At 31.3% G+C, this 22,598-nt stretch overlaps 1 protein-coding gene across 3 annotated transcripts in view; it reads left to right on the top strand.

Moving 5' to 3' along the window:
- CCSER1 (coiled-coil serine rich protein 1) overlaps positions 1 to 22,598 on the top strand; it is an 899,545-nt gene that overhangs the window by 171,518 nt on the left and 705,429 nt on the right. For all 3 annotated transcript variants that reach the window (XM_012774012.2, XM_075998660.1, XM_012774018.2), the window contains exon 4: positions 902 to 995. In XM_012774012.2, the coding sequence (XP_012629466.2) occupies positions 902 to 995 (94 nt within the window). The remainder of the gene's footprint in view (positions 1 to 901; positions 996 to 22,598) is intronic.

Raw genomic sequence — 22,598 nt, 5'->3', positions numbered from 1 at the left:
GGTTTAAATTTCGTATAAGCAAATTCTTCCGCATGTATAATTAAAATACTAACCCTAACATACCAATATATCGTAAATGCTTTAATCACTTTTATTTTTTCCTTTTATAAATGTGTTTATTTTTTTGTGATTCTATGAAATTTTAAAATTCACAAATAAAAATTTTATCAATTTATAATATGCAATGTGGTTTTTTGATGTATGTATATACTGTGAAATAATTAAATCATATCCATTTTATTGGATAAGATAAATAATGATAAATTATTTCTGTTTGGTTATCATTCCACTTAATTAACTATCACCTCACATACTTACCATGTTTTTGTGGTGAAAACATTTTACTCTTTTAGCAATTTTCAAGTATGTAATACATTATTATTAACAAGTCACCCTAATGTACAGCAGATCTCTGTAACTTATTTAGCCTGTCTGACTGAAACTTTGTACTCTTTGCCAACATCTCCCTATTCCACACAAACCTAAGCCTCTGGTAACCACCATTTTCCTTTCTGCTTCTGTGAGTTCAACACTTTTAGATTTCCACGTGTAAGTGAGATCATGCAGTATTTGTCTTTCTGTGCCTAACTTATCTCACTTAACAAAATGTCCTCCACATTCATTCATGTTGTTGAAAATGACAGTGTTTCATTCTTTTAGCCACATTTAAAAAAGAAAATTGTGCATATTACAATGATGCCAAACCAAATCTATTGCTTCTTGGAATTTTTTATTGGACTGATAATTTTAAAGCCCGAAAAAATTAAACAATTTCTGGGATTCAGTTGATACTTTTCATTTCTGATCTTGAGTTCTCTCTGCTTCATGGCTTCTGCATGTAAATATTTTCTTAGTTCTTCAGTGTTTTCATTGCTAACTATTGGTTTTGCTTTTCCTTCAGGATGTTTTGAATAATTTGGGTTCTTGTGAACTGGATGAAGATGATCTAATGCTTGATCTAGAATTTTTAGAGGAACAGAATCTTCATCCTCCGGGTAAGTGTTGAAGAAATGCATAATATCCTATAACTCTGATTTTAGTCAATCAGCTTTCATTGATAAGCTGAATACTGAGGCTGTCTGCAATCTTTTCAGTTCTCAGTTTTTATAGTCTATGTACCAGAAACATGCTAGGTACCCTGGATACATGATTCTGGTGTCTTAAGTAATTTTAAAGTCCATTATGGAAATATAAATCCAGTTGGAAGATAATTATAAAATCAAAAGCCATAAAACAAGAATCTTTCCAAAGAAGGAAATATTCTAATTGAATACTTAATAATAAAAAAGTTCACATTTTCTTTTTTTGTGCAAGAAAACAATGATTACAATGTCATTATTCATTTATTTTATATAATCAAATGTAAGTTTTGTAGATCTAGATTTACTGTTCCAAATCTTAGCCACTTCAATAATAACTACATAGGTTAATGTTGATGCAATAAAGTTGACCTCTAAACTAATAATTACCAATAGCAACCATATAAACATACACAAGTAGAGTTATAGTATGAAATAAACAAATTTGTGTTAATGAATTAATAAGGGAGCTCAGTATATTTGTAATAGTTTAAATATATATTAAAGTATATAATAAAAGTATACTAATATAATAAATATAATATAATATATAATATATAAATAAATATTATATTATATTTATTATATTAGTATACTTTTATTATATACTTTAATATATATATATACTTTAATATATATACTTTAATATATATTATATACTTTAATATATAAAATATATTTAATATATATTATATACTTTAATATATATATACTTTTATTATATACTTTAATAATATATATAAAATATAATATATATTATATTATATTTATTATATTAGTATACTTTTATTATATACTTTAATATATATTAAATATAATAAATATACTAATATAATAAAGTATATTAATATAAATCTATATTAAAGTATAAAATGTCATGTCTCCAAATTCCAGAATGACTCTTTTTGAAGTACATTATAGGAATTATTTGTTCATTCAAATTTAGATATTTGTCAGCAAAGGTAGTCTTTTACACTTAGTTTTTTGTTGCTAATAATGCCTTCAGCACAGTCATTTTCAAGTAGAAATAGCATTGAACTAGACCTACAGCATAAATTGAAGAAAATCACCCTCATGGGTCTTAGTGTTCTTATTTTTAACTTATAGAAATTAGACATAATTTCTACAGTTATTTTCAGCTTTAACATTTTATGATGAATTTTTGTTTATACAGTATGTCATAGATAATATCATATTAGCAATTGTCAGAATCAGACAATAATGATATTTATATTTTCTTACACTTTATTTTAGTCTAATGTCTAGTGAGAACTTGCCTTTTAAATATTTTTAGTAGAATAACAATTTAGGATAAAAATTTCTTAGGACATTCTTCCTGTAGTTGATTTGACAGATATTCTTTTAAAAATGTAGGTTTTTCTCATTTTTATGCAAATAGCTTCTGCAAGTATGTCATTCATGTATATTTGTCTTAAAAGAGTTATACCTGCTTATACATACTAGGAATGTGAACAGGTATACCCCTTGAAGGTAAATTTGTCAATATCTAGAAAACAATTTACCTTTAGATTCAACAATCCAACTTCTAGATATCTAAGCCTATGATACTGGCAAAATACAAAATAGTGTATGTTTATATATAACTATTAATTGCAAAATAGTAGTAATAGTAAAGTATTGGAAACACTTCAAATATTCATCCATAGGATGCAATGAATATATAATGGTGTATTAAGCAGTCATAAAAGGAATGAGGAAGGTGTCAACATCTGCCATGGTGTGATTGTAAGGATATATTTTTGATGGAGAACTTTACAAAGATGGAATGGACTGGGAATATCTAAACTCACTGATCGATCTCCTAGTAGCAGTAAAAGTGTAATAAATAGGTATTTAGTTCCTCCTGATGCAACGCTGAGTGAAATACACAGCACCACCTCTGAAGTGTTCTTGCCCCCTACCCCCCCACCTCTTTCCTACAAGTCCTAAAATCCACTCAAGTAGATTGAACTTTGATTTTATAGGAAATATAAGTGGGCTGAGAGAAAATATGAAATGGCATGCAAGATTCCTGGCAACCAAATATAAGATGCAGACAATTCTATAGGAAAAGTGGTCTGGTTTCTTCAACAGATTAAATGACGTGGTCAGAGGATACAAACTTGCAGTTATAAAATGAACAACATGAGTGGCAATGGATGTGTTAATTTGTGGTAATCATGGTACTATATATATATATATATATATATGTATATATATATATATAAAATAATCACATTGTACACATTGACTATGTTCAGTCTTTATTTGTCAATTAAATATTTTAAAATAAGAAACTTATTTTTAAAAAGTTGATGGAAAGGAAAACTGAATTCCTGTAATGAGACAGGTTCTTTTTCTATACCATCTCAAGTTAATCCTCACAATAACTCTCTAAGAGAATATTCACCTTAAAAATCCATTCAAAATAAGCTTTGAGTTAATATTAAAAAGAGAGCAGGCACTTTAAAAACAGACACACCCAAGTTAGAATTCCACTTCTGCCACAATTGCCTTGGACAAATTATCTCTTTGAGCCCAGTTTCCTCTTTTGTAAAATAGAAATAACTATATCTATCGCAAAATACCATCCTATTTAATTGGGTGACATATTTGTATGCAAAGTTCCTTTCATAGTTGCCTACATTAGAGTCGTAGCCCAGTACACATTGGCTACTTCTTGAAATTTTTGACAGTTTTAATTCCCTGCTAAAGACATTGTCCTATCATTGGTTACTTTTCATACTCATTAATTTCTGAATGATTCGTCACTGTTATAAATTATTTTTAAATGTACTTTCTTATCTAAATTGTATTCAAATTATGTCAAACATTTTAAGTGATGATTTACTAGTACTAAATATTCAAGAAGTACTTTTCTTTGTGTCAAGCCAATACATTTAAATTCATGAAAACATCTTTTCTCTGGATATTACTCAAATGTCCAAAATACCACAACATATTTAAAATGGAAATCTGAGAAAGAATAAATTCCTATTTTAAATACATTAAAACTCATTAACCCAAATTATTAATGTTCTAAAAGGGAAGGCTAGGCTGTTACTTTGGATTAACTTTGATCTTTACAATTTGCAGATGAGTTATTTATTTGAAAATATATTTTACATATTTAGTGTTATTTGATAAAAAGAATGTAAAGGCATTTGTATGATAGAGTGAAGGAATTTTATTTTTTTGTTATTTATTTCAGATGTTAGATCTAAAAACACCTAGGGCAGTATCTCTTGGTATATGTCCAAATCCAAATGGGGGAGTAATGGCCCAATGATATCCATTAGGAATTAATTAGGTAGTTGCTAAATTATTTTGAGTTTGATGAACAAGCAGTACAAAAATCTGCAGTGAGTTAGGAACTCCTCCTGTGCCTATTAATTAAGGAGGTAATTTTTGTTATTAATTTTTAATGGATAATAGCACAGCAGAGCTGAGACGAAACCCTAGTGGTTTTGCTAATATGAATGGTAATGTACAAAGAATTGCAACAACATTCACACAGGGAAAATTATAAAAATCAACTGTAAGTTTCTACAAGCTCTGATATGTCTGGGTCAGAAGAAATGTGTGTAAGATAGCTTCAATCTGATTGTATAAAGCTAAGAAACATGCCAATTAATTTTGGAAGCATAGGGATAGTGGTTAAAAATAAAGACTCCAGGCTTATATCTCAGCCACCAAGCAGGCTATATAAACTTGAGCAAATTATTTAATTTTTTCTAACTTTCCTTTCTTTATCTGATAATGCAGGTAATGATAGTATCTACATCATAAGTTTGTTGGAGGAATAATAACACATAGTAGACTACTCAGTCTCTTGTCTGGAATATAATATGTTTTTAAGGACTATAGCTAATACCACTTAAAATATAAACATAGTAAAATATGATGTACCTGAGGATCAATAAGAATCTGATCCTGACAAGGTTAGTGACCTTTCTAGTCTATGTTGAAGATCTAAAAATGAATCACATTTTAAGCATAGAATTTCTCCACTTTTGAGAATAGAATGTCACAACACATGCAATTAATTTTGTGTCATTTATTTCTAAGCTTATAAAGTTATAGCATAAAATAAAATAATAGAATAATAAATAATATTTTTTGAGTTTAGGTACCAATTAATGAAGTAAATAATGTTGCTTTCTCATTTGAAAAATATGGAGATTTGACTGATAAACTATTACAGACAGTAAGTAGATGGCCCAACTGGACTCAAAGTATTTCTGACTCTGAGGCTCTGCGATTAATAATTATGATTCTCTTGACTAATAAAAATAATTCATATAAAATTTTAAAATCATAGGTACACTGAAGCTTTTGTTTCAGACTGGTCTTTTTCTATTAGTTTTTTAGTTACGGACATCATTTAATATATGTTTACTTTTGACTTGATCCAAAGAAGCTGGGATTAACTAACTTACTTATTTGACGAAGCATCTGCATTGTGACAAGCACTGGTCTAGGCACTTAGTTGATTCTTTTCTTGCTTTCTTTTTAAGCTATTGTTTATAAGCATTTTGGATTATCTCATTCAATCCTTAGAGCAACTCTCTCAGGAAGTTTTACTGTCCACTCTTTATAGATAAATAAATGGCAACTCAGAAAAGCATTTTTATTTTCCCAGGATTGCAGATCTACTAAGTGGGAGAACTAGGGTTTAAATTATGCCTTTGTGACTCTGGTTGGTACCTACTTACCATTACAAGTATACACAGCTCTCAATGACGTTTAGTTACTAGAAGGAGCAGTTGTAATAGCTGTGCAAATGTTCTCTTACCATGTACTATTTTGATAGTACTATAGTAAGGATTCAATTGTGACATTAGTTGTCAATTTGTGTGTTTCATCAGCTAGTTCTAGTACTCTTTTCATTTCTGCTTTAGAAGGGTTAGGGTGCCTGTTATGGGCTTGGTTGCCATTAGATGGCAATCTTGCTCTGATAATGATGATAGCAACGCTGTCATAAATTTGTATTCAGCTTTATGGTTTACAAGGCATTTCAAATGTGTTATCTCATCAAATTATTGCAATAACACTCTGAAATAGGTGTTAATATATCCCGAGTACAGTGGAGGCAGCAAATATTCTGGTTGAAAATCTTATTCAGCCAGTATTAACCCAGATCTTAACATTTTAAATGACAGGTTCTTTTCACTGTCTTTCTAGATCTTGCTGTTTCTAATTTTACATACAATTCTAATATATTTGGTTACATATTTTCCAAGGCCATTAAAAATTATAGGAACATCCTAGAAGAGGAGAGAGAGGTTACTTCAAGTAGACATGCTGTGGTGGAAAATAAGGATTATTAGCCAGAAATCAAGGGAGAAGACAAAAAGGTTTGAAAAGTAGAGAAAGTCATACAGCAGAACAGTGTGAGTTCATTTCATGTAGGAACAAACATCTTTATCCATAGCAGCAGGGAATGAGGCATTACTGTATTGAAATGTATTACTCCATTGCTTTTTAAAAATCACTGTTATAGCCCCGAATCATCAAGAGAAATACATTCTGCATACTGTGATAAGATGGTGAGCTATATAATTCACTTTGGAAATATATCTATATAAGCTTTTATTTAGTCTTTAATATAGTAAATGAAAAAAAGAAACTCTGAATTCTTCATAAACTTGATCCTCAAAGTATCATTTTATAAGGACTCCACATTGCAAAAATTTAAATATACTTTAAACTACTTATTTATATACTTTTTACACTTTTCCCCATATAACTTCCCCAACTTCTTGCAGGAGACTAAACTAGACATAGGATAGCCATGTGAAAGAGTTTACTAATATGCCATCCTTGCAAAAGCAGTGATTTATTTATAGTCTACTGACAGAGTATGGGGATCATGCTATCACTTAAACATAAGACCATATTATAAGGAATATATATCTTAAGGATAGACATCTCAAAATTTTAACTGTTATTATGTATTGGTTTTTGCTTGACTGATTCACCAGTTGACCAATTGATTAATTCATTAATTTGATACTATGTTTTCAGTTTCCATTTTTAAAATATCAAACTCATTATTTAAAATAGCAGACTACCTGCATGCATTCTTTTCAGTATTCAGTTCATTCTCTGTTAAGTGATGTACTTAAGTGACAGGATCATGTCCTAACTGGAAGAGGATTTCAAAAGTAGGAGCCCCTCTTGCTTCTACTCTTCATGAATATTCATAGTTTTAAATATCTTGTTCAAGGTCACACAGTTAGTTTGTAGTAAACAGGTGCCTCTTAAGTTAGAAATTGACTAGCTACATGTAGTAAGCATGACTGTAATTGATTATTTTACTTTTTATGATAGTTACCAACAGAGTAAATCATTTTTATTTGCTGATTTAAAAGTGCCTCTATTTGGCCTTTCAGACATTGCTGTATTTCAAGAAGATTACTTCAACTACAGAGAAGGCTTTTAGATGGAAGAGTTTTTAAAATATCATAAAAAATAACTGTCAAATGTTTATACATTCTGAACTAATTTAATATTAAGTGACAATAATTTTAATGAAGTCATAGTATTTACTTATAACCTGCTATTGTAGTATTTCCTACTGTCATAAACTCTCTTCTGCACAAAAGGGCAGTCGGTGGCCCAAGTTCATTAGAGGATACAGTCAAAAGAAAAGATTTCTTTCATTCAGCATGGTTTTTCTGGAGCAATTAGAAAGAAAATATGTGCCTCACTATAAAATTTCATGGCCTCTTACAATTATGTGGTGACATCTCCATACAATTGCTTGAATAATGCCAGCAACATCAGCTGTCACTATCAAAAGGAGTGAGTAATTAAGAAAGCAAATGCTGGTCTTTATTCTGAGGAAATAGAATATTTATGTATTTAAAATTTTTCACCAAGAAAAATAACCACCGACATGAAACATAATTTTCTATGGTGCTTGAGGCAGAAAAGAGAGAAATAATAATCAACATTCACACAATTACAACAAATTAAATTATAATTGTACATACTAAAAACAATTATACTCTTTGTATTCCTTAGACTATAAAGTTTTAATAGTATAATTTTATCAGGTTCTATGATAGCATCTGCTCCTCCATCCATCTTATTAATTAAAATTTATTAGTCAAAATTTACAAAAATTTACAGTGGGATTGGGAATCTCTTACTCTTTTCAGGACCACCTTTTCTATACCCATACATTGTAGTGTGCTAGGATAACTTAAATAAGGCCAAGTCTCGTCTGTATAGCAGAATGTTAATAGATCTGATTGAAGTCACGATATTATTATAGTCACACATGCTGGCGTCCCAGCTTTTTGATAGACTGTGTTTGGTTCATTGCTTGCTGAGGTGAGGGAAAACACCACCTTGGCTGAACTCTGGTAGTTTTCTAGAGGAGAAAGAACAAAGTAGGATTTACTGAGAATTTGAATGTGGTTTAAATCTTATCTTTCAATTTGGGTGCTTGATTAGGATTGGGTAAGAATTACATGATATAATAGCTTGGGGTTGTAGGGCTGGTGGGAAGAGCAAGGTGAGGATTTTAACATGAAGGGTTCAATGATTCTTAGGACATGAACTCTCTGTTTATGCTTCCTATTGAAGAATCGTTAGGTCCTGTGATATAAAACAAGGTTATTTGGAATAGTTAAGGCATGCCAAAAAGACAATGAAATAATAAAGTAACGTTAAAGTTGACAGTCAGATGTTTGTGGGCTGCTGGTTTGGGGCCTCAGTCTCCCCACTGAGGGTGACAGAAAGATAGACCATTTTTAATTCGGGATGCAGACATTCACTACTGTTTGGAGTGTCTCAATCACATATCAAATTTTGGGGTGTGGTTATCTCACACATCCATAAAAGTCAGGTTTTCTTCCTGAATGTCCTTTTTTTGCTGATCATTTGGGACAGCAGCTATGTGACATCATTTTAAGACTCTGTAGATCACACCTCTAAGCACCAAAGCACATGTAGCAGGATTATGGTCAAGGTTTGTGTCCACTCAGCCAGCAGCCAAGAGCATCCAGATTATGCAACAGAATACATCTCAACCCTATTCTAAAGAGCCCACAGAACCAAATATGGAGTTCTTAGCCAAATAACCAAATTACCTAATAATTATCTGATACCTTTGTTTTTATAGGCAGGATATTTTGGGTAACACCACAGAAGCATTCCGGCCTATGTCTCCAGTGAATATTCTCAGCACCGTTTAGATGGAAAGAAATCTATTCCGAACTAAAATATTTCAAAACTTTGTCCCAAGTACAATATACTTTCAACACCCTCAAAATTACAGGATAAATAGGAACATTATTTGAACGATAAGTTAAATCTGCTTGTCATTGTAAATTTGTCAATATTTGAACATGATAACTTGGAAAGTCTATTTTATAGTATCTTCTCCTTGTGAGATTTTCTCTGCTTATTAAACATTACTCATATGTACTGAAAGATCTATGCCTTTTTGGGGTATCTTGGCATCAATGGTAACTTGAAAGAGCATTCATAGATCAGAAAATTATTAAATATGTATTAGTTGGGGAAAATAATGATAAAAGTATTCTAATGAAAATGGACATAGAGGTTATCAGTTTTACCACATGGTTCATTTCGATAACAGATGTCAATCGCTTCTCGGCCTTTTGGCTAAGATCAAGTGATAACAGATGTCAGTGATTTAAAGTTTCACATCAGTTTACATTTTAATATCTCTGATATTGATGTATTTATAATTGAAGGTATATTAGCAATGATTGGCAGAATTTTTCTTCCTTTAAAGAGGTACATAAAATGTGTGTCCTGCAAGCAATGCTGTCTTAGATCTAAAAAAATAGATAAATATAGGAATCTCAGAGACCCATGGAGTGAAATATTAATTCTTGTGGCTTTGCTTTTAGATCCTTTCCATTTAAAGAATTGAGAATACCTCCATTTCTGATTAGGCAGCCTTATAGAATCATGTTTGCTTTTGTGTCTTATTTTCAAAGGTAAAATATGTATCATCTTTAATATAGCACTAACTGTATGTACATGAATTATATAGCATATTTTACTGTTTTTTGCCTATACCTGCATTTATATGTGTCTGTTTTTGTCCTGGCCTTGCCTACTATGATCTTCATTATCCTCACATATGAAAGATACTACCCTTGAGAGAAGTTTCTGATATTAAGGATTATGTTATTTTCTCATATTTTTTCAAAATTTTCTCAAATTTTTATAGCTCTGTGAAACTAACAGAAGCTAACTTCAATCATTACTTAGAATTATTGTCTCCAGTATTATAAGTCTTCCTCTAGTCAAATCCTTTCTGCTGATTTACATATATATGTATTTAACAGCCTGCTACTCATTTCATCTGATGTCATTTATATGCATTAGATTTAATAGATCCAAAATTAGCTTTATTCCTCCTGCCTGTAACTTTGTTTTAGCCTCATGTATTTTTGGTTTTGGTGAATACTACACAATTTGAAAATGGGTGTTACTAGCTTTAAATGATTTCACTTTTTAGCTGTTCTTGATTCCATACCCTTCTCCTTACCGTTCCTTTTCCAGCCTTTACTCGGGCCATCATTATTTCCTCTGATTAACTCTGTGTGATCCAGTTGATATGTTCAGGCCCTTGCTCTGGCTCCGATGCCCATTAGTGCCATCTTTGTTTTTGTTTTTCTTCTAGTGCCATACTCGATACAGAACTCAGAGCCTCTCTCCATTTTTCATCTCTTATCCCACCTCACAAAAATTTTCTATTAAATAAAAACTTTCATGATAACTATTGACTTCATTTTAGAATTTGGAGAGTTGGGGAGGAGTCACCTGGGACAGGTAAGAGCATAGCAGTTGAAAATGCACAGGTGAAAGAGAATACAGAGTATTCAAGAGTTTCATCTTGCTTTCTCTTCAGGATGTGCCTCAGTTTATCTCCTACAGTCACATTCTTTTCCAAATTCTAGACAGTTAGGCTTCTTTTTTTCAAATTCAGGCAAATTGCATCTACAGGCTACTCTCAGGACTAGGCGTTGGCTGACTCATAAGCCCAAAAGCACAGTCTTCATCCTCAAAAATGGTTTGACAAATTATTTTCTCAACCAAAGCAGGGCTTCCCACGTGGATTCTCATAACAGCTGCTGGAGTAATAATCTAGTCTGTTGCCTTACGTATACTTGCTCCCTGTTTTTTCTCCTCTAATCTATTCTCCATATTGCCCATGAGAAGTACTAACACCTCACTTGATCTTTTCACTGATCTATATAAAAATCAATATTCCCCATTACCTTCATTATAAAATCCAATTTCATTAGCGTGGCTTACAATCTTCTCAAGCTTCAACACTCACTTTTTCTACATACTAAGCTTCATTTCCAGCAAGTATTTTTTGAAGGTTTGCTATGGGCCCTAGAATTTCAGTAGCAAACTTGAGCCATGTAGCATGCAGTCTAATGGAGAATTCTGTTTTTAAACAATTGTTGGTGAAAAAAGGAGCAGTGTGCAGTAGAAGGATATAGCAATTTTGATGGAGAGGAAAGACCTTCTGGGAAGATAACATTTAAAAATTTTACGGGAAGGATTAGGGAATGTTGGATAAGGTGACAGGGTATAGGAAGATGGCTTAGCAAATTGGAACTCCTAGAGGAAGGCAAGTGTGACACATTGGAAGATGTCAGGGAAGCCCCAGATGCCTTGGCAGAGTTGGGATTCAGTGGTATGAGATGAATGACTTGACTGTACCACATTCTTTCTCACCTATGAGATGCTTTAAGTGCTGCTTTCTCACCTTGAAATGTCCTTTTCTTTTTTGTAGTTATATCAGTATTCAGCTACTAAAATAATTCTGAAACCTACTGATTTATTTGAAGAGTTAATATTTATCCATTAAAAAAATAAAAATAAATGTAACACTGGATAATGATGATAAGGGCTGAAAAAGATATTATATTCAGGGGAAAGTATTTCTCTGGGCTATAGTAGGTAGGACAGGCTTTAGGAGAGGTTGTACTTGAAGTATATTTAAGTAAAGTTTAATAGAGGCTGGTGGGGGCGGGATCAATATAAGGGAAAGATCAGGGAAAGAAATACCTAAGAACAGCTGAGAAATAATAGAGGGTTGGACCAGCCTTTCAAAAGCAAAGATTTTCTAGGAAGTATGCATGCATTTTGTAATTCTGTAACTCTTTGTCTTTTCTTTTCATGTGTTTTTACATAGTCAGAAACAAAATACAGCGTTATTTCTGACTTTTGCTATAAAATAAAATACTAAGAGTATAAATATTTGAATAATTAAAGAGAGCATTGTTCTTCTCAACTATGTATCTCTACTACTATAAATCGGGAACAGTCATCATAAAGTTACTTGCCAGGAGTGATAGCGCTATGAATCGGGACATGGACACATACTTCTCTAATTAATATTGCATTTTTGTTTCTAGAAGAATTGCCTCCAAGTTGTTCTAAACAATCTTCTTAGTGAAAATGTCTAAAAGAATTCTAGATAATTCTCTTAAACTATCTTTTAAAATGTATATTTATAAGATAAGAAAGCAATATACCTGTAGGAAACAAAGATATATTTCAGGTAAGATCCTTAAAAGTCAGTAATTATCAAAGACAGCTATCTTCCTAACCAGACAGAAGCTGGTTTGAAAATGTTAAGGGCCAGACAATTTTTGTGTGTCTAATAGCCATACCTTTATTCATATGTTTTACCCTGTTGGGAACCAATACAGATGCTTTGCCAAGTCCAGTCAGTTAGTTCTTCAAGGATTTTTTCCCCCTGTAACTAACATTGGAGAATTAGGACAAAAAAGCATTATAGTATGTTAAAATTTATGTCAGAAAAAGAAGACACCTTAGATCAATTCTTATCCAACACTCTATGAGGAAATTAAAATCCATGAGTAAAATTACTAGTATCATCTAATTGGCAAATCATAGAACATAAAATAGAAGAATTTGAATGAATATTTTAGATATGTATTTTTAAAAAATTAATAAATACTATAAATTAAAAATGTTAAAGGTTTGTTAAGTGATTATGACTATAGGTATAATAATACAAGGCCCTTCCAAGACACTTGTTAAAAAAATTGTGATTGACTATATCAAACAGCTATAGTCAAAAGCTATAGTGATTATTTTTATTAAACATTATCAAACACTCAATGAAAAGAAAACTACAATTTAAATAAAATTTTAAGCAAGGATATCTCTTTAGCTACTTTATGATTTTCAGGGAATATACACATGATCAAATCTAGATCTGAAATTTCAAGTGTATTTTAAATATTACTTTAATTATATTCTGTAATATATATTTATATGTGCTAATTTTGAGCTTAGAGGCATGGAGAGATTTTTGTTATTCTAGAATAAAGCAAACTATACTCTTAATGATCAGAATGCAATTTAAATCAGCCTCATTTTGTAAGCTAGCTTTTATTATAGCCACCAGGAGCAGAAACTCATTTCTGTAAGTGGTGTACCTGTGGGTTAGTTATATTAACCAAATCTTTTAGTATTGACTTGGTCCTGCCTGACACATTGTGCATATATGATGCCCATAGGTTCTAAATCAAATAAATGTTATAGACAGATGTGGTAATCTAACTTTAATTTTTCATTTTCTACCTTTATATATTCAATAATCTTGTGGAAAGGACTATATTTGCTAAAAATACAAAAGCTTTAGACTATTGTGAAAATGCAGAATTGTTTTATTTGGGAGAATTTTAAAGCTGAATCTATCCTTTATATTTTCCTCCTTCTACATCACCGATCTTTCTCTGACCTATCCCTTTTTCTCTCTAACAACATAATAAAAAACAATTTGGTATATTTAGTGGGTAACAGAATTGTGTAGGAAAATGCACACAGTGGACCACTGAACAATGCACGTTGGGGGCACTGACCCCTCACACAGTTGAAAATCTGTGTGTAACTTTTGACTCCCTAAAAACTTAAATACTGATAGCCTACTATTGACTGGGAGCATTAATGATAACATAAATAGTCAATTAATACATATTTTGCATGCTACGTGTATTATATACTGTATTCTTACAATAAAGTAAGCTAGAGTAAAGAAAATGTTATTAAGAATATTATAAGAAAGAGAAAGTATATTTACTGTTCATTAAGTGGAAGTGGATCATCATAAATGTCTTCATTTTCATTGTCTTCACGTGGAATAGGCTGAGAAGGAGGAGAAAGAGAAGGGGTTGATTGTGCTTTCTTGGGGGTGGCAGAGGTAGAAGAAAATCCACGTACAAGTGGACCTGTGTGGTTTAAATCTGTGTTGTTTGAGGGTCACCTATATTTATTTTTGATATAGTAAAAAATAAGTATGAAAATCAAAATATCAAAATGATTTCATAAATGAATCTGTTTGATGATGGTCAACCAAGTTTGCAGCCAAAGATTGTATTTTCATATATGGAATACTTTATGACACATCTGTTGACTTTAGGAGATGCTTCCTGTTTATCCATAAGCACATTGATGGATTTACCTCAGGCCTTTTTTTGGTCACACATTTGGTAATAAGTGTAGCTTTAGATGTGGTATAGTTTGAATATGTTCCCTCCAGAGTTCAGGTTTAGCCAATGTGATAGTATTAAGAGGTGGAGCCTTAAAAAGATGATTAGGCCATGAGGTTTCCTCCTTGTTAATGGCATTAAGGGGCTTATAAAAGAGCTTTACATAGCAGCATTTAGTTAGCTTGCTGTAGCTTACCGTTCTGCCTTCTGCCATGTGTGGGTGAGGCAAGAAGGCCCTCACCAGATGAAATGCTGGTGCCTTGATCTTGCACTTCCCATCTTCCAAAACTGTGAAAAGTAAAACTCTGTTCTTTATAAATTACCTAGTCTCAGTATTCTGTTGTAGCAGCATAAAATGGACTAAGATAAGATGTCCACATAAAAATGCCACTCATCCCATGATAGATGGTGTTTAGCTTAGAATTTGCAAAATTAGACAGGTGGTAGATATGATTTCAATCTTTCTACTTCTAAGTAAAGCCGTCAGAAAACTGTGTCTCTTGAAAATTTGAGAATTAAATTGTACAAATTTGAGAATTAAATTTTACAAAAATGTAAAATTCTGTGGTTATGGAAGAATAAAAACATCTGATAAATATCATTCAGAAACTTTACAGAGAAATGAATTTGTGTGTAATATAAACAGTAAATTAAACTTTATTTGTGTTTTCAGTGTTTTATTTTCTGCGTTACAAATAAATAGAGTTCAGTGAATAGGTTTATCACAACATTGTCATAGACTATAGTAAAGAAAGACATGTACCCTGTTCCCATATGCATGCTATATATTTTTTGCTTACAGAAGAGAGAGTTTGGTGGGGAGGTGATAAGGGGAAGAGAGAGAGAGAGAGAGAAAATCAGAAAGAATTAAGTAATACAAGATGAATTTATAAATTAATCTTAAATATATAATGATAATAACATTTATCTTATAAAATAATTAAAATACAATTCAGTGATCTGTAAGAATGTTTGGAAACCCCTGAGAATTGTTATAGATCATGAGTTACATCAAACATATTTTATAAAGAAAAAAATTATCTATAACTTATGTATCCTTCTCTTTGACCAATCCATGTGTGTTATAAAGTAAATTCCATTTATCAGAGACATGCTGGAGTATTAAGTATTTTATCAAAGTGCCTTTGGATAAAGAAAAGTAAGACACTATCATTTTCTCAATTGCTTTACAGAAGTAAAAGTTATTACATTAAAAAATATAAGTGCTTATTACATAAAAAGTGGTGTAAATAAACCTATAGGTTAAATTGATAGTAAATTCTTATTTTCTTTTATTGGAAGTAAGTATCTTTAAAAGTGTTCATTAAAAATTGCCATTTGCTCCAAATAAATTGTATACACACTCCAAATAAATTGTATATTATATATACTCCCTCCTAAAGGAGGAGAGGTGTGACTTTCTAGCCCTAAAGTGTGAGTTGTGCATAGTGACTTCCTTCCAAGAGTACAGTATGGTGAGGGGGGAAAAGTGTAAGGATATAGTGGGAAAATCTGACAATCACTGTACGTGTGACAGGATGTCATGAAAATGATGCTTTGTCTCTGTAATCTTCCTCATAAACCCCATAACCCTAGTCTAATTATTAAAAAAAAAAACCTCAGAAAAATTTCAATGGAGTAGCATTCTGTAATATACCAGACCAGTACTCCTCAAAATTGGCAAGATCATCAAAAAATAAGGAAAGTCTGAGAAACTGTCACAGTCCAAGAGGAGCCTAAGGAGACGTGACAACTAAATGTAATTTTGTATCCTGGTTGACATCCTGGAACAGAAAAAGGACCTTAGACAAAAACTAAGGAAATACGAATAAACTGTGACTTTGGGTTAATAATAATAATGTATCAATATTGGTTCATTAATTGTAACAAATGTACCATACTATTGTAAGCTGTTAATTAATCAGGCAAACTCTGGGGCTGGAGGTTTTATAGAGGAACCCTCTGTAATATCTGCACAACTTTTCCATAAGGTTAAGACTGTTCTAGAAATAAAGTCTATTAATAAAAAGAAAATAATAATGCTTTCAAAATTATTTTAGTGTTTACTGTCAAAGAAATTATGGTCAAAAGTGAAATATTGATGACAACAGATATAACCCACATTGCCACTGGGGGTGTCTTTACATTATTGTTAGAACACTGGATCATTGGTTGATATGCAGAGCTGTTTTGATGACAGGTCTGTTGAAAATCCACCAGGAGATAGGCATTTGGATTAGTAAACTATCTATCTACACATGTGAAATGTGAGAAAATTTCCCATGTAATCTTTATAATCATGTGTAATGTGAGATTGAAAGAATTAAGGGTCTAAGTCTTCACATGTAAGGAAAATATGATACTGGTATTTCTTATATAGCTTATTTCTTTTATTATCAAGAGTAGTAGGACAGTATTTCTGAAGAAGATTTGAAATAACAACTGGAAATTGGAAAATATTGTCAGAAAACTATGTGTACATTATGTCAAAGTGGTCTTGGTGACTGTTAGAGATAGGCATTAGTCCAGTTTATATTTTAAACGACATAAGCAGATGAAGATATACAGCTCAGAAACTGTAAAGTGAAAAATTATTCTGACAATACAAAGCAGTAATATATCATGCTGGTAAAGATTATGTGGCTTCAAAACTTAAGCAATGAAGATTATCCTTATGTTTGGCAAATATATGATTTGAGTGGTTTATGTATCCATTTCAATTTTTAACTCATTTGTTGGAGTGAAGGTAGTAGAGGTCAGAATAAATAAACTCTTCATCATTTTAGAATTATTGTTTTGTATTTCACATCATTTCAACAGACATTATGTGTTTAGCAAAGATCTGTACTAAGTTTCATGTGCAGTTCTTAAAATGAAGCAAACCTGATGTTTGCCTGTAAGGGATTTAAGATATAATAGTTAAGACGGCCGAAGCGGGCGGATTGCTCAAGGTCAGGAGTTCAAAACCAGCCTGAGCAAGAGCGAGACCCCGTCTCTACTATAAATAGAAATTAATTGGCCAACTGATATATATATAAAAAAATTAGCCGGGCATGGTGGCGCATGCCTGTAGTCCCAGCTACTCGGGAGGCTGAGGCAGAAGGATCACTCAAGCCCAGGAGATTGAGGTTGCTGTGAGCTAGGCTGACGCCATGGCACTCACTCTAGCCTGGACAACAAAGTGAGACTCTGTCTCAAAAAAAAAAAAATAGTTAAGACAGGAAAATAAATCAATCATTACATGAGAACCAAATAACATTTTATGAAAGCATAAAGAAGGAATGGCTAATGCCAATATCTGGGGACAGGTAGTATCAGGAAATCTCCAGTCTTCATGGACCAAGTCTTCAAAACTAAATGGGATATTCACGGGAAAAAGAAGATGTGTGTAGTAGCTGCAGCAAATGCCTTCTAAATAGTTCAGGCCCTCAGCATATTTTGGTAAAAATTTGAATACTGGTAGTAATTATCATTTAATTATACTGTAACACCTGTTAAACATCCAAAGGTTTCAAGCAGCATTTTCTTTTTTGTATAAATTAATGTGATTGCAGTTAAAATGTGCACTTATTTTATCTAAAAAATGAATTTGGTAAGTTATGAAAGTGAATATGTATCAAATTATATCTAACATTTGAATTTCTATTGCAGAGATATTCTCAGGTAAAAAACACCCATGATTGCAGCTATACAGAAAGGTGAAAAATGTAAAAAGGAGGTAAAAATCGTTGTGACAATGTCACAGTTCATTTTCAAGGAAATTTCTGCCTTTGCAAGTGTAGAGTTTGTATGCATTTAAATCTCTAATACAAACTCTGAGTGAAATTCATCAAAAGGGAAATCAATCCATATTGTCTTAGTCCTCTTAAAAGCATATGTAAATTAAAATACATCATACAGCGAATTCCAATTTTATTGACAGTTCTTACTGCCTCTTGGGGATTTCCATGTTTAAATATTTTAGCAGCCACACTGGTAAATGTTTCAGTACTGTCACAGCCTCAGAAGTATAGCAAAACTCACCTGCTGTGAAAGCCAGACAGGAAACATTTTTCAAGATTTTTTTTTCTAACAGAAAAATATGTATTCCGATGTTTATGTATTCATCCTCTACCTTTTTCCTGCAAGAGATTTAATTAGCCCTATAATAAATGCATGTGGATGTACCTGTGTGTGTGAATGTTCGATTACTGGCTAATGAATAACAAGGTGATCATTTGTACCTGGCACATTGCTTTTGGAAAACTTCATTAAGAGAACATTTGCCTGAGCTAGTGAAGGATTTGAAAATATTTTTAATACTTCTGTGATGATGAGAACAAGTTTAACCAATAGTAGAGGCTCAAGTGTCCGAGTGAGCATTATAAAATGTCAGAAATGGAAGTAATATTTTTTCATCTTTTATTATATGTATAAATCTAAATATATGCTACCTAAAATTGGGTAAAGATGATCTCTATTTTGTAGAAGAAAAGGAAAAAGATAAATTTGACAGCAGATTATTAAAAAATACAACCATATAATACAATGAAGGAAATGAAAAAAAAAAGCCCAAAACAAAAGCAAACATAAAAGAGATTATTCCTTTGGCTTTTAACTAAGTTTGAATCTTTGTAAGAGATTGGAAGACATTTAGTGATGGCAAATTAACAGTGTTTTCTTGTGCTGATTTATGTACATTATTAATATGGCAGTATTTTAAGTTAACTGTTTTTCACCTAATCTGTATAATGCGTGGCTGCCTAAGGTAATGATACTTAAAATTTCAATCAGCATTAAAGTTTATGTCTGGGTAATAGATGATACAGACTAGTATATTTAAAGTATTCCTTGTTGAGGAATGCTTTAAAAGAGCATAGATTTTTATTTTCAATCCACATATGTTGGATGTTAAATTACTGGGAAACTATAAACTAGTAAAACACAAGGGCTACATTAATTTTTAACTTGTCTAATTTTAACCACTTTGTTCAGCTTAAATGGATTATAATGTTCCAAACTTGTTTAAGTCAAAATATTTAATACAAGAATTTCAATGTCCACAATAATATAGATTACTAGAAAATGATATTATCACATACAAATATACTTGACACAGATCAACTAAACTCAGATTAAAGCTCATAACAGAAGAGTTTATAGCAATCCTTACAAATAGGATTGTGTTCTTACGTATACTAGCATAATCAGTTAGATTAAATGAGATGTCATGTCTTGATTAATGAATGGCATTATTAACCAAGAATAAATGAAAATATCTTTTTCTAGAGTTTAATTTGGCTTGCCTTTCAAGGAAATCTAACAGACAAAATTCTAAACAAAATGCAGATACTTATACATTTGTTGGTATGAATCTTCAGCAGAAAACTATGGCTCAAGCTAGAAAACACAATTATATTCAGCTTAGCAATGATGTGAATATTATGAATGCAAGGCATATTTGTGAATACCACTTGTATTTCAAACCCCAAAGCAGAGCCATAATTAGAGTGTACAGCTGGAAGAGAATTAAAAATCATCTAATTTTTAATCTTTAGTGTGTGAGACGAAGAAATTGAGAGTTAAAATCAGATCTATTTGTTATATAATAAATTTCCTGACTTTATATATAGTATGTTAATACCACAAAAGTTGATTAATCTGATGCTTCCAATTCTATACATAGCTACAGAATTATGTAATAATAAATATATATAATGTATAATTATGCACATATTCATTTTAGTACATATTAGTAATATACATACTGGCATACATATTATACTAGCCTTTGTAATTAAGAGAAATATTGTTTTATAGGATGAATAGCCTTCAAAGTAGAAAAAGGAAGAGGAATAGTTCTTATTTTATTTTTTGTTAGATTCGGAGATTTAATTGATACTCAAACACATATATGTGCAAATGTATATATAATATGTTTATGTGCATATATATAATCTATATAGTGAATAATATAATTTCATGTATTTATGTAGATATATATTTTCATCTCTAGAGTGATAATTGTCCATCACCATGAACAGAGATAGTATGATGAAATAGATGTATAGAGATTGGAAGTAGAATCCTTAAATTTGAATTATCCTGTTTACTTACTAGCTGGATGTCTTTAAAATATTGGTTAATATCCATGAATCCATTTTTCTTTCTTTTTTTTGTACAGTGAGAATAATAAAACCAAATTTGCTGGTTTGGGGAAGGTTTGAGATAATGCATATAGTGTGGCCAGTACAGTCATGTCATGCTGTTCGATTACTATCGTGAGACACATCAGCACACTGAGGCCAGTGGCCTTTCAGTTTATATCTCAATACAGTAGTTCCAGGGTGTAATACTAACATGATTAAAAACTGAACAATATGATACTACTGATTACTTGGGTACATAATTATTAGAAATGAAATTATAATATTAGTATAAATGAAATGATACTTGGATCTCAAATGGCTAGATGTCTACTTTGGATAATTGCAATCTGAATTTTTATCAACAATACATAAAAATATGGACTTTGAGATCAGAGAGACTTGGTTTAAAGTGTTGTATTAGGCATTTAATAGCTGCATAAACATTTTAATTACATCTCTACAGTTCCGTAAATGTAATAATAATAACAATAATAGTAATACTTTTCTGAAAAAGTTATTGTGAGGTTGATGAAGTAGCACATTTAAAAAACTTACCTTTGTGCTTGGTACAGAAAAGTCAATAAACATTAGGTATTGTTTTATAATATCAGTTCTTTTATTACTCAGCAGTGGCATTTTTCATTTCTCTAAAGAAACCAAACTTAACCTTTGCACTATTTTGGAAATGTTACTCCTAACTCTCAAGTTAGGAGTAACGGGATAGATAGCAATGCTCTCAGAGCAAAACATATGACATAAACCAAGACATTCATTGGTATTAACATGGTGAAATAATCAACAGAACCATTTATTTCAAGGGTCTTCACATATATATCAGTTGGAATCTTTCAAAGTCTAATTCATTCATTATTTTATAGCTTTATGTTTGCTCTTATGCTGCCAAACATTAAGCAATTTCTATATACTCTAGGAGTACAGACTTATAAATGGCATTGTTAAGGTAGTTTGCCAAAACAAACCCGAAACCAAAAACAGATTAGTACTGTAACAAGGCAATAATGACAAGAGACAAATTTTAAAAAGCAAAAGGAAATGCTAAGTTATGCATTTGTATAAAATACTGGTAAATGAATTTATTTTACTGAAAAATCATAAAGTCTAATTTAAAACATGCGAATAAATACACAAAGATTTATTGGAGGAAAACAAGATATTTCATGGTAGATCACCATCATTGGCTTTAATCAAGATTGATGGTATTGTTAAAGAAAAAGTTACAGATTCCTATCATATCTATTATCGTTCTATCTATCTACTTATTGTCAAAGAACATCACTGCACTTTGGTCCAGAATCATTATGAAAATTATATTTTTATATGGCACAATGCAGACAATGCAATAATGAATTGATCAAAATAAACATTGGAAATGAAAAAAAGTTTTTACACTATTTGTGGTTTTTTTAATTGGCATGCTATGATTCATTTTGTATAAAAAAAAGCTTAGTGGTAAAACTATGCATTTCTAATTTTACTCCTATATTATTTTGGTTATTGTCATAAGAAAACTTAATATATTTAACAGTTAAGTAGTTTTTTAAATAATTGAAAAGCATTTTTAATTCATTTCAAAAAGCTGTACTTCCAATATATCCCTACCCTGATACTGGTTGGTTAGAATAGAGTTAGAGATCAGTTTATTCTGTGTTGTATTCTGCTCTGTTCCAAGACTTTTCAAAAATGTTACTTTAGGGATTTTGCTTCTATATCTCCTAATTCTGCTTAATGACATTCACTAAAAAAAATGTACAGGGCAAGCTAGGGTAACTTCTGCTTCAGTATGTGCCTCTGAATACTGTCTAATGTGGAAGATTTCTGTCCCTAAAGTCTCCAGTGGACTA

The sequence above is a fragment of the Microcebus murinus genome, chromosome 29, assembly GCF_040939455.1.
Source record: "Microcebus murinus isolate Inina chromosome 29, M.murinus_Inina_mat1.0, whole genome shotgun sequence".
Taxonomy (NCBI): Eukaryota; Metazoa; Chordata; class Mammalia; order Primates; family Cheirogaleidae; genus Microcebus; species Microcebus murinus.
This window is presented reverse-complemented; position numbering and strand designations above follow the sequence as displayed.